The sequence below is a fragment of the Neopsephotus bourkii genome, unplaced genomic scaffold (assembly GCF_033783945.1).
Source record: "Neopsephotus bourkii isolate Nb327-2 ecotype Australia unplaced genomic scaffold, CSIRO-AGI_Nbou_v1 NB_234, whole genome shotgun sequence".
NCBI lineage: Eukaryota > Metazoa > Chordata > Aves > Psittaciformes > Psittacidae > Neopsephotus > Neopsephotus bourkii.
In genome coordinates, this window is record NW_026900744.1 from 4898633 (window position 1) to 4910669 (window position 12037).

Below are 12037 nucleotides of genomic sequence, written 5' to 3' on the forward strand. Positions count from 1 at the left end.
CCTTTGATCTCCCTACATTTCCTAACCTCAATAAAAGGCTATAATGATGGCCCAGAGATCTGATCCCGGGAAAAGACAAGCGTTCAGGACTTCAGGGAGCCAAGCCCTGCATTTCCCAGCCTGAGGTACACAGAGCACCCCTAACAGCAAGAGCCAGAGCATCATTTTCCCCTTCTGAATGCAGTTAGGGGAAAATGAATGTATTTTCCACCTCCTGCTCTGATGGCTTTTAATGAGAGCCATTACCAGCAGTCCCACGCTGGGGCTTTGTCTGCTTTGCAGCAAGCAAGGGCAGTAGCTACAGTACCGCAAACCACCCCTCAGTAATTAACCATTTCCAATCAGACACTCCATTGCTCCAACCAGCATTCTTCTCCTATTTGATTTGGCCCTGGGTTTGTAATGCTAGGTCCCACAGTGGGACTGTCAAGGAGAAGACAGGCAGCAATGCCCCAGCAGCATGGAGGGATGCTGAGGGTAAGCCTGGGTCTGTCAGTGATGGAGCTGTCTGTGTGCTGGGGAAACTGGGAAGGTCCAGATTTCTGGCGAACAGGAGCTTATACGTGGTGGGAGGGCTGGTTTCTTTGCTTCCCTGCTCTTTCAACACATAGAGGCTGGGCAATGGGGTGACCCAGATGCCCCCAGTCACTGCTGGGGGTACTGTGAGGCCATGTGTCCAGCATTGGCACTGCTCTCAAAGGGACTGGTCCCTTCCATGGGCACTCACCAGGCACAATTGGTCCCCCCCACAGCTGCAAGCAACAGCCCCAGCAGCTCATCTGCACTGAGGACCCGCCACCCAGCTGCTGGAAATGAGGCTTCCTTGGGGATGGAAGCATCCCTTTCCACTCCAGCAGGGTCCTTGCTCCCTTCCTGACACTGCTGTGTCCCTGTGGAGATGCTCCTGCACAAGCAGCAGCTCGCACCCAGCAGCGGCGTGGCTGTCATCCACCCAGGACACTGTCCTCGGAGCAGGAGAAGGAAGGAGCCAAGCTCCCTCCTGTGGCCACCAGTACCGGGATCTACCGGGATGCTCAAGGCTGGGAGGAGTCTGGTGAGGAATCACCCTCAGCCCGCTCCCCTTCTTTGAACCCCCTTTCTTGCAGGGATGCAAGGAAGGATCCTGGTGCTGTGCCCATCCCCAGACCAACCGAGCCTCAGGTAATGCAATGGCAGGGGGAAACCACCAACAGCCTTCCTGAGCCACAGCACCGGGAACCGGGCTGGCCCTGGGGCTGTGCAGGACCCCATGGCTGTAGCTGCTTTCTCCACTGTGACCCCACTGGAACCTGCAACACGACAGAGGAAACAGCAGAGGACACCAGTTTCACACACACAGCACCTTCATCCCCCCCATCCCTGCATCACTGCCAGCATCTGGCACCTGGCTTGCTGTGATTTATCAACGAACACCGCACTGGTGCTGAGCTCTGAGGATGCTCTGAACCTGTCAGAGAGTCATGAGAAGCCATGGAGCCATTTTGCCTCCAGAAACTGGAGCAGAGTGTGGCTTTTGGCTGAAAGCAGCCCCTGTCCCTCCAAGACATCAGTGGCTTCCAGCCTAGGCACCCACCCCTGGACTGGCTGTGTTTTGGAGGACATCTCCAGCACCCTCAGAGCACCTCTGAAGCAGGGTGGCAGTGTAGGATCAGATGGACAAGCAAAACAAAGAGGATGGGGAAAGAAGAGCTGCTTGGGGGCCAGTGCAGATGGTACTGCAACATCATCTGCTCCTCCTGCCCACCAGGACCCCTACTCAGGGCTGGGCTGTCCCCACCAACCCTTTCCTTTTCCCCCACCTCCTCCAAGCAGGGTATGATGGGTCCCACCATCCAATGTCAGGGGCTCATGGGCAGAGGTGCTGGGGGCTGCTTTGCCTGGGGGAGGTTTGGGGGTGCCAAAGGGAAAGGAAGCTGATGAGGGTGCCAGCACCTCCCTAGTGCAGGAGGTTGCTGTTTAAGCGCCTGTTTCCTCCCCTAAGCACCTTAGGGAGCAGGGGCAAGAGATGCTGGTGCTTTTTATAGCAGCCATAATCCCCATCGCCCACACTGCCTGTGCCCTCCCACCCCAAGATCCAGGACTGAGCCTTCAAGATGGGGGCTGCTGTCCCAGAAATCCCTCAAATCCCTTCAGTTCCCAATGTTGCCTCTCTCCCAGGGCATAGATCCTGGCTGGAGAGAGTTGTGGCCTCGAAACGCCTTTGCAGAAGGTGTTTGAGGGCCGCAAGTGTTGCACCCCTTTGCCAGTCACAGTGCTCTGATGAGGAGGGACAGCCAGACAGGTGCATGGATGAAGAGTGGAGCCAGCCTGGCCTCTCTGCTCCATTCCAAGCGTGGGGAGAAGGGATGCGAAATGGGAGGTTTGATGCCTGGGAGAGGCACATTCCCATCCCTGTCACAGTGGGCAGCACTGTGCCCTACCCAGCCCCAGCTGCAGTCACCCCCCCCAGGACCACTGCCATCCATAGAGGACTGCAGGCAGTGCAGCTTCCCTCCCGTTTGTAGGCATGCTCCCCATCCTGTCCCCACTTGAGATGTACCCCGACATCCCCCTGACAGCCTCTCTGCAGCATATTCACTGTATTTTCCCCGTTAAACACCCCGCGGAAGGGACAACACCAGCGCAGGGGGTGCCTCTAGGTCAGGCCGAGCTGGGACGGTGAAAGAAGATGAATTTCTCCAAAGAGCAATCCCGATTTTCCTTCCCCTCCCCACCGGGAACCGAAGGCTGGCAGGAGGTGGCGACAGCAGCACACGCATCTGGGCACACACAGCTTCTGGTGGCACCCCTGGGGTGGCACTGAGCGAACCCAGGTCCCACTCTACATGGGGAAGGGGGGACTCTTACCAAGTGATGGGTACGTGAATGGGAAGGAGAAGGAGGCACACTGGGGACCCTTGATGGGGCAGGGTGGGTGCGCACCACCCAAGGGAGGAGGAAGGGGACTCCTGGCACCTTGGCTGGGCTGGAAGGGTGACATGGGCAGGGAGCCCAGCCCAGAAACTGTCCTTGTCACCCGTCCCTTGTCACACCCCTGAGGCCCCAAGCGGTCATGCTTGGTTTTCACTCTCAAGCAGGGTTGGGAAGCTCTAAAGCCAAAGGATTAGAATCCAAAGCAAAGGCCAGGCAGGGAACAGCCCCGGGAGGCAATTCCCAAAGGCTCAGCTTGCTCCTGGCTTGTGCTCCAGCTTTGTCCCTGTGTTCAACAGCCTCTGGGTCATTCAGCTACTGACCCAAGAGCAGACTCGGGGGGAAGTCGGTGGGTACCACAGGAGGCTCCCATGAGACACTCCCATGAGCATCCCCTGTGTGGTGTGGCTTCTTTCACACTGAAAGCATGCCCTTCCTTAGAAGACAGGCAAGGGGGGGTATCCCTTCCTTCTCAGCTGCTTCTTTGCACAAAACCTATAGGAGGTTCTGCCTTTGGAAACCTGTAATCCTGAGGGAATGAGAAGGAAAAACTGGAAACCAGCTGAAAACTCAGGGCACAGGAACCCTCCACTGGGCTGGTTTAACCTGATACAGGGGAGTCCTGGGCAGGGCACAGGGAGCAGGCTGGGTGGAACCAGGAGAGAAGGAGAGGTGGATGATGAGGCCAGCTCGGGTGCCAAGGTCCTCAGTGGCAGGGGTGAATGCTGTCCTGATCTGGAGGTGGTTTTGGCATCATGGGGCTCTCCCTTGGCTCCACCAGCACCAACATTTCAGCCTTGCCCAGGAGAACAACCCCACAGCCAAAACAGGGCAATCTGAGAGCAGGGCTTGGGGGAATGACCAGCCCCTCCTGTCCTATTTGTTGGCCTCTTCTGCCCCACGCTGCCTGCAATGGGTCAGGCAGCTCAAGCCCAGGGTTCTGCCTGAAGCACAATTAGAGAACCCTGGGGTGAATGGGACACCCTCCCCATTGCCACTGGTGTCACTGGGTCATGTCATTGCACCCCTATAGCTGAACACTTTCTCTTGAGGGGTTTGGTTTCCAGGCAGGTCACCCTGCAATGCAGCCTGCGATCATCTCAGGGAAAGCAGTGGGCAAGACATTGTCAGCCCCGGGTTACACTTGGTCCATCTGGACCTTTGCTTACCTTCTCACGTTAGCAGTGGATGCCAGAGACAAGCCTCAAGCAGAGCCCAAGAGGTTATTTTAGAGCAGCCCTGTTACGGGTTTCCTCCCAGCACCCGATCCCTGAGCAATGCACAGGGAACGATACAAGGGACAACAGGGAGCATCCCTGCCCCAAACCCTGGTGAAGGTCCCGGTGCCAGGATCCAGCCCCGCACCCCCTGCACCCACTCCCCTGGTTACCCCACAGCAATGCACTCTCACACCAGCCAGCCGATAGGGTTGTATGGGGCTATAGAGCTGCCAGACCAAAGGCCAGGGTGAGGGGCAGAAGGGCTAGAAGCCACCTCCCTTTTGACCATAGGCACCGGGCTCTTCCCCTCTGTAAAAAGGTTATTTTCCTGGTGCCTCCCCACAGGAACTACCATAAATTGCTTAAATAGCTGCAGCACTCAGGGGATGGGCCCTTTCTGAGCCAAGCTGCATGTGGGGAGGGGAAGGCCCAGGGGAGTGTTTAACAGCTAGCAAGGGGAGCCATTGAAGTGTTTTACTGCCTCGTTAAGTCAGTCTAATCTCTGTGTATATCTTTAAAAGAAAAAAAAAGATGACTGGATGGTGGTTTTATTGTAAGAGGTGGGTGTTTTCTGGCACCAGCTGGGATCCTGCCTGCTTTATCTGCTGCACAGCCCAAGAACAGCCCAAGGGCAGCAGCAGGCAGGGCCAGGCAGTGGTGAGAAGGGAGGCTCCATTGTCTATGCTGCAGGCTGTTTCTCACCCATGGGTGCTGTGCACCCACCTTGCAGCAAGACAGGGGTGCTGAGATTGGAGGGGATACCCTGATTCTATGTGCAGCTGAGGCTCCTGTAGGCTAGGCTTGAGTCCAGGCTCACGGGAACCCCAGCAAAGGCGATACAGAGCTGCCTGACCGCTGAGTCTAGCTATGGAAGAGGAACGGGCTGGGCATTGAGTTTCTCAGGTTTCCTTACTTTTTGTTTCACCTCAGCCCAGCATAAAACGTGGAAATCCTGCCAAACCCTGCTGGCTCCAGCATCCAGCTCCCCATCTGCAAAAGCTCACGGTTTCAAAGCCAGGAGACGGAACGGATGCTGGGCTGGGATGGCAGGGCTGGATAAGCCGCCTGCGTTTGCTTTGGAAAGGCTGATGTTTCCACGAGCTCCAGTGGTTCTAAAGGGACCCACCCTTTAAAATCCACCCAGGAGCAAATCCCAACAGCTTCAAATCAGAGCTGTGGCTGCTCCCACCCCATGCTGGGCTGGGGATGTCTCTGTCCCATACCCAGACCCCCATGCACATCCTATCTGGAGGAGGCTGCAGGAACCAAGGCTGCAGATGCAGAACAAGGGAAGCAAACCTGACCCCAGCACGGCTAATGGGGCTGGCAAACACCTAGAAAGATCTTCCTTGGAAATCTGGGCAGGAAGGGTATTTGGAAGTGGAGACATGGATCAGCTGAGCTCAATACGCCCCATCTCCCCCAGATCCAGTGTCACCAGCATCCTTGCTCCCAACAGATGTGCTCTGGTACCCAACTGCTGCAGGAAGGGTGACTTTTATGTGTCACCACCCTGATGTGAAAAGGGACAGATCCCAGGACACATGGTCTGGGTTAAAAGACTGGGGTTAAACCTGCCAGCAGCTCCACAGCATCCTACTGTCCCCTTTCCCTACAAACCCCCATAAGCTCAGCAAAGCACCGACACTGTGGCCTGGGAGAAATGCTATCATTTATTAAGCCAGCTATTTTTTGATGAGAATGATTTAACAGCACTGGAGGACTTACCCTGTCTCCCCCAGGGACCCTCAGCTGCTTCATGCCATGCAGGGCTAGAAGGGAAGCAGGGGACAGCCAGCCTTGGGGGACATGGTGGCTTAGTAGCAGTGGAGCTACACAGGGAGCCATAAGCTGCTTGTAGGCAATGGCAAGCCAAGCACAGCTGCTCCAGGGCAGGCAGATGGGATGCTCACATAGGGCAACCTGGTCCCAGTTTGCTGGGATTCCCCCAAGTCCTCAGCAGGTGCCATCTCCTGGAACTGTGCATGTTGTTGTGCTCTTCATGTCCATCCAGGAAAGCCCTGAGGATCTGCAGGCGAAGGGAGGATGCTCAGGGGCCTCAGTATGGAGTACAGTTTCCACTGAAGGTGCTGCTTCAGAGGCACAAAGCTGAACCTGTCATGCACACAACCACCTTCCTAACCACAGCCAGCTCACATCTCGCATCTAGGGAGAGTCACAGCCAGGTCTTCCCTCTCTCTTGGCTTCCCATTGCCATCAGGAGATGGTGTCCCCACTGCCACCAAACCAGTAAGGGAAGAGCCAGGCTGTGACCCACACAAGCAGGGTAACAACAGCATCATGGTGAGAGCAAAGCCGTCACAGCACTGAGCACCCATGGCTTATCCAGGCACATGGAAGAGCCCTTCTCCTTGAAGCAGGATGCTCAGGTCCTTCCTGCATCGCCTGATGAAGGCAGCAGGCCTGCCCAAGCTCTCATGCAGCTCCAGCTTAAAGCCATGCTCTACAAGCCAACGAGGGGTGTGCTGGGGTACGCGGTGTGCAGACAGTAAAAGGCACAGGCAGAAGCCAAGGCTAAAAGGACAAAGATGATGTTTCCAGGGCAGGGGCACTGCAAATCCACCCCAGCAGAGAAGCCCCATGTTTCTGGTTGCTGGTAGGGGGTAAAGACCTGGCACCATTCATCACACTGATGGAGAATCCCAGCCATCAACCCCATCACACTGTGTCAGGGGGAAGCACTCTCTGAGCCTGAGCCCCACAGGCTCTGCCAGGCGGCCCATACAATGCCACATCCCGGGGTTTCTGCAGGACATGGTCCAATAGTGGAAGACAGTTCAGAAACAAACTGGGAGAACTGGATCTCCATCTCCCACTCATCACATCGCCCTTCTCATGAAATCACGTTGGGAAGGGAAGTCTGCACCATCACCCTTCCTCCACAGGGTATGGATGAAGGCATTCAAACCAGGCAGGGCTTCACTCACAGGAAAGAGGGTTTTAGCATCCCCCACGTGCTGAGGCCAAGCCCCAGGTGCCCCAGGTGAACTCTACCCTGGATGGACACTGACCTTGAAGACAATGATGGAAATGAGCACATCCAACAGGGATGACCTGCTGCTGGCCTTGCCCCACACCTCACACTGGGCATGCTGGTGCCACCAGGGATGTGTGGGAGCATCTCCTGTCCTCTCTCGGCAGCCAGTTTACCGGAAGGGTCCCCAGTTTTTGCAGATAGAAGGCTGAGGATTAGAGGGGAGAGGTCCCACCCCACCAGGTTTTCACCAACCCTTCCCTGCCACCAGCATGAAGGACAACAGAGGAGTGACCAGCCACCTGCAAGCACCACCCCAGGGCAAAGGATTACACTTATGGGGACCCACCTCATCCCCCCTCTCCCATAAAGCTGCTGCAGGGCCAGCACCCCATCCCTTAGGGCTGTATCACCAAACACTGACAGGGGGTTAGAGGAACAGTGCAGCACCACCAAGCCAGCCTGTCCTCCCTTCTCCAGCCACCCCAGCTCTCCCAGGCAGAGACAAGTGAAGGAGAGCAAGCAGTTGGGAGAACTGGAGTGGCAAGGGCGAACCCATGGGCTACAAGAACGTCACATCATCCTGAGACTGGAGCCAGCGCCAGTGGGCATCATACTCCAAGTGCAGTTTGCTATTGAGTTTGCAGTTCTCGAAGTCACCCTCGGCTTTCCGAGCCTTCCCATCCAGGTTCCCGTTCCCCAGCCTCTCCCCAGCCCCTGATGGCACTTTGGTGTCTCTGCCTGGTTCCACAGAGGAGAGCTGCTGGCCCAAATGCCCGTTGGCCACCTGGGGCTCCTTTGCAAACCGGTGATCCTGGGGCAGCCGGGGTGGGGAGATGTCCACGTGGGGCCACTCGTGCTCCGCTTTGCCCTTCTCTTGCTTTGCCAGACCCCTCTCGGGGTCAATCCTGACCCAATCCTGCTCTGCCCTGACCAGGGCTCTGCCCGATGCGGATGCAGCGGCGGTTTCGGCTGCGTTTTGGGAATACTCATCCATATCATCAGCCAATGTGTCCAGGTAGCTACCAACGGAGATGCTGTCCAGCGGGTCGTTGGGGTCCTGCAGGCTGTCCCAGCTGCCCCGCCGCGAGGCTGCCTGGCTCTCCACCAGGCTGTACTGGCTGCTGGCCAGGCTGCTGCAGCGGCTGGTCAGGGTGCTCCGCTCCTCCAGCAGCCACTTCACCGCCTCGATGCCCTCATTCACCACCACCAGCTGCTGCAGGATCTTCACATCCACCGCTCGCAGGTAGGCCTGGTGGGGAGACAGAAAACAGGGGTTTGAGGGGACCAAGGTGAGCCCCAGTCCCGGCACGCCCTGGCAGAGGTGTCACTGTAGTGGCCACAGGTCTGCTGGGCTGCTTGATGAACAGCATGGCACTGGGAAACACCCGAGGGGACCCTGTCCAAGACTCAGGGACACAACCATTGCAACCAATGACTTATGGTGCCTACCACCCACCAGCCCCTTCAGGGAAATAAACCCAGAGCACTTACGTCACTGTCTCCTATGGGGATAGGAGGAAGCAAGGAACTGGAGGCACTGGGTATAGGTCTGCGCCCAGAGCATCCCTCAAGCCCTAGGGGACTGGTGGCAAGGCAAGAAGACCAAGCAGGGGCATTGCTTTGAGCAGGGATCTGTCGACCACCAGCACCGTCACTGTCTCCTATGGGGATAGGAGGAAGCAAGGAACTGGAGGCACTGGGTATAGGTCTGCGCCCAGAGCATCCCTCAAGCCCTAGGGGACTGGTGGCAAGGCAAGAAGACCAAGCAGGGGCATTGCTTTGAGCAGGGATCTGTCGACCACCAGCACCTCCCCAGGCTGTTTAGGCTGGGTCCTTTTGTGCATTTAGTTCCCCTTTTGTAGTATCCGATCCAAGCCTGGTGACAATGTGACAGGATCTGGAGCCTGAGATCCAAATCACTCCCAAAACAGAGGAGGACGGTGGAGTGGAACAGTCACTGCCGACCACACCACTTCCCTCACCGACTCCTGCCCCTCCAAGCCTTTGCAAAGCTTCAGTTGCTGCAGAAACATCTGTTTTCCTAACGGAAAGCCCCGCGTGCCAAGACATTCCTGTCTGTGTGATACTGGCTGCCGAAAGCCACTGGATTTCCCCTCGCAGGACACAAATATTTTGCCAGGAAGGGGAATAAGACGGCAGTGCTGGGAGAGAAACCCATTGCAGGACAGGTACCGGCAGCCTGGGCGCTGCGGATGCCCACAGACTGGTTCACAAACACACTCTGTCCCCAGCACCAGCAAGCTGGGATGGAGATCAGAGTTGCCCCATAGGATCATTTCTAAGCACAGCATCCGGTACCCTCAGAGCCACCCGCTTGCCCCCGGGTGACCCGCTGGTCTCTTGAGACCCCCCCATCTCCGGTCCCACAGTGAGCGCAGCAACAAAAGCATCCGAGGAAAGAGCCTGGGAAAACTCCAGCCAGGATTCTAGCACGTGATGCCTCTCAGTCCAGAGGACACACAAAAAAAGGGCAATGATTTGTAGAGACCCAACACAAATCCGCCATCCCCTCCCCGTGCTCCGCAAGCTGGATTTACATGAAAAATAGCAGCGATGTGCCCGGACTGGGGCAGGAGCCAGCACTGGAGTGCAGAAACTTCCTTTCTAGGCAAGTTATTTCAAAAACTGCCTACAATGGACTTTTCTGCACAGGCTGCTGAAGCATCTGGCCTTGGCAGGGAGAAGAGGCGGGAGGAGGAAGGCTGGGAACCCTGATGAGGGGGTTCCCTGGTTTTCTCTGCCTCGCTGCGACAGTGCTGTCAGAGATCCTGGAGAGCCACCCCAAAAGCAGAAGGTGGGGAAACACTCCCCCCTTTCCATATGGTTTGCTGGAAAGAGTTCAGCATCGCTTTGCTGGTACTTTAGGCCATCCCGTTGCACCCCAAGAAACCCCCTCTCCAACAAGGCAAGAATAATAAGGGAGAAGACTAAGGTCCAGCTGCTCTCTGTATTCCTCCAGATGTGGTGATGCAGCACCACAGCACCAACCTTGTACCAAGGACAGCCATAGAGGGGAGCATCACACTCCTCCCAGGGGGGATACTGCTCCATTCCCCTCCCCAGCACACAGGAAACCTTCAGGCACCTTCATCCCTAGGGATGAAACATCCTCCTCAGAGCAAGAGGCAAGTAAGGGAATTTGCTGTCTTCCTCTCTCATCACCCTCTCCCAGAGCAGCTTCTCCACGGACCACTGGGATTTGCTGGTCTCTGCTGCTGGGGAGGGGAGATTTTGGTTCTTTTTCATGGGGATGGGGAGATGGGGGAGCCCTGTACTGGGTTTTGGGCACCCAGGTGCTATTCCCAGGGCTGCTGACCTGGGTGTGAGGTGTCCTTGCTTCCTCCAGCCAACAAGAAGAGCCAGGGCCGAGAAAGGAAAAGGCTTTCTGAGCCAAGGTTAATAACACACGGCCAAAACCAGGCCTTGCAGACTGGGGGCTGACCCTGCCTGCACCTGGGCAGGGCAAACACCACGGCTGCTTCCTCCTCCTCTTCCTCCTCCTCCTCTGAGCATTTCAGGGCCCGCAGACCTTTCTCCTCCGGCCAGAGTGCAGCCAGGAAGCTGGCGTGGAGGGAGGATGAAAGAGAAGGGAGGATGAAAGCACCGATCGGGAATATGGAATATGGAATGGGGCAAAGCAGCGGTGCCCCGGGTGGCAGGCAGGGATGCAGGCGTATTTAGGCGGTTTCCCTATGGAAACGATGCTCCTTCCCACCCACCCGCCCTGTGTGTGCACGCGTGGGAGAGGAGAGTCCCTTCCCCCAGCAGCACTTGAACCCATTGCCCAATCTCGCCACGTTTCCCAGAGGCGCAGGCATCGCCGGTATTTGCTCCCTCCACGGAAAGAGGGAGGCGAGAAAGCTGCCATCGACACTCCCACGGTCCCCGGGAAAGGCGGCCAGAGGAGCACAACCCTTTACGAGACACCAGAGAAGCCCCAGCAGGAAGCGAACCCCGGGAAAGCTCCCAGTGATGCTTGTGCCTCGTCACTCAGGGGGTGACACCCGTGCGGGTGGGGGGACCCGGCCACCATGCCCTTGGCGAAGGTCCCTGCCCTAAATCCTGATCCCTGGGACACTCCGATCTCCAATGGAGCCAGCGCCTGGGGTTGAGGAGGGGGGCAGGATGGTGGTGAATGCAGGGGTCCCTGAGACCCCAAGGCGGGGGGGGGGGATGCTGTGTAGATCGGGAAGCAGAGAAAGACGGGGTGAAGGGCTGTTAATACACAGAGAAAAAGAAGGGACACCCCAAAATGCGGGCAGGGAGCGGGGCACTATTAGGGGGCTGTTGGGGGGGCATTGCAGGCAGTTACCCGGAGGGGATGCAGCTATCCCGGGATGGCGGAAAGGATGGAGTTACCCCGGAGCGGCGGCACTTACCGGGAGGTGGCAGGCAGTTACCGGGGGATGCAACTATTCCCGGGGGGGGGGGGGGGGGGGGGGCAGGCAGCTACCGAGGGGACCAGTTACCGAGGCAGCTGGGGAGGACGCAGCTCCCCACGGGTGCGCAGTGAGGGGGGGGGCGGGCAGGCAGTGCCCCGGTGCCGCAGGACTCACCATGTCGAGGCGGAGCGCCCGGAGGCGTTCGGCGAGCGGCAGGCGGGCGCCGCGGGGCGGTGCGGGCGGTGCCGGCGGCGCTGGGGCTGTGTCTGCCCGCAGCCCCCGCAGCAGCCCCGCGGGCGGCCGCCGCCCCACCTTGGTGGCCAGGTCCCGCAGGTCGGCGGGCAGCGCCTCCCCGCCGCTCTCCATGCGGCCGAGGCGGCGGCGGCCCCGCTGTCACCCGGACCGAGCCGAGGCTCCGCCCCGCCGCGCAGGCCACGCCCCCCGCCTCCACCTGCCCGCACCAGCGAGGTCCGCCGGGCAGCGCAGAGCGGCGCGGGGGGGCGGGG

At 58.1% G+C, this 12037-nt stretch overlaps 1 protein-coding gene across 1 annotated transcript; it reads right to left on the reverse strand.

Annotated features, from left to right (window-relative positions):
* Nucleotides 1-5784: 5784 nt before the first annotated feature.
* Nucleotides 5785-11897, reverse strand: LURAP1 (leucine rich adaptor protein 1). Its single transcript, XM_061344914.1, has 2 exons — nt 11706-11897; nt 5785-8377 (listed from the first exon to the last, which is right to left on the reverse strand). The coding sequence occupies exons 1-2, from the start codon at nt 11895-11897 to the stop codon at nt 7688-7690; spliced, it is 882 nt and encodes a 293-aa protein (XP_061200898.1). The 3' UTR covers nt 5785-7687.
* Between the last annotated feature and the right edge of the window lie 140 nt (nt 11898-12037).

Coding starts and splice junctions, on each gene's coding strand:
- LURAP1 (XM_061344914.1), bottom strand. CDS start 11,897: ATGGAGAGCGGCGGGGAGGCGCTGCCCGCCGACCTGCGGGACCTGGCC. Junction 8,378..11,705: donor GGGCGCTCCGCCTCGACATG/GTGAGTCCTGCG, acceptor TCTCCCCACCAG/GCCTACCTGCGAGCGGTGGA.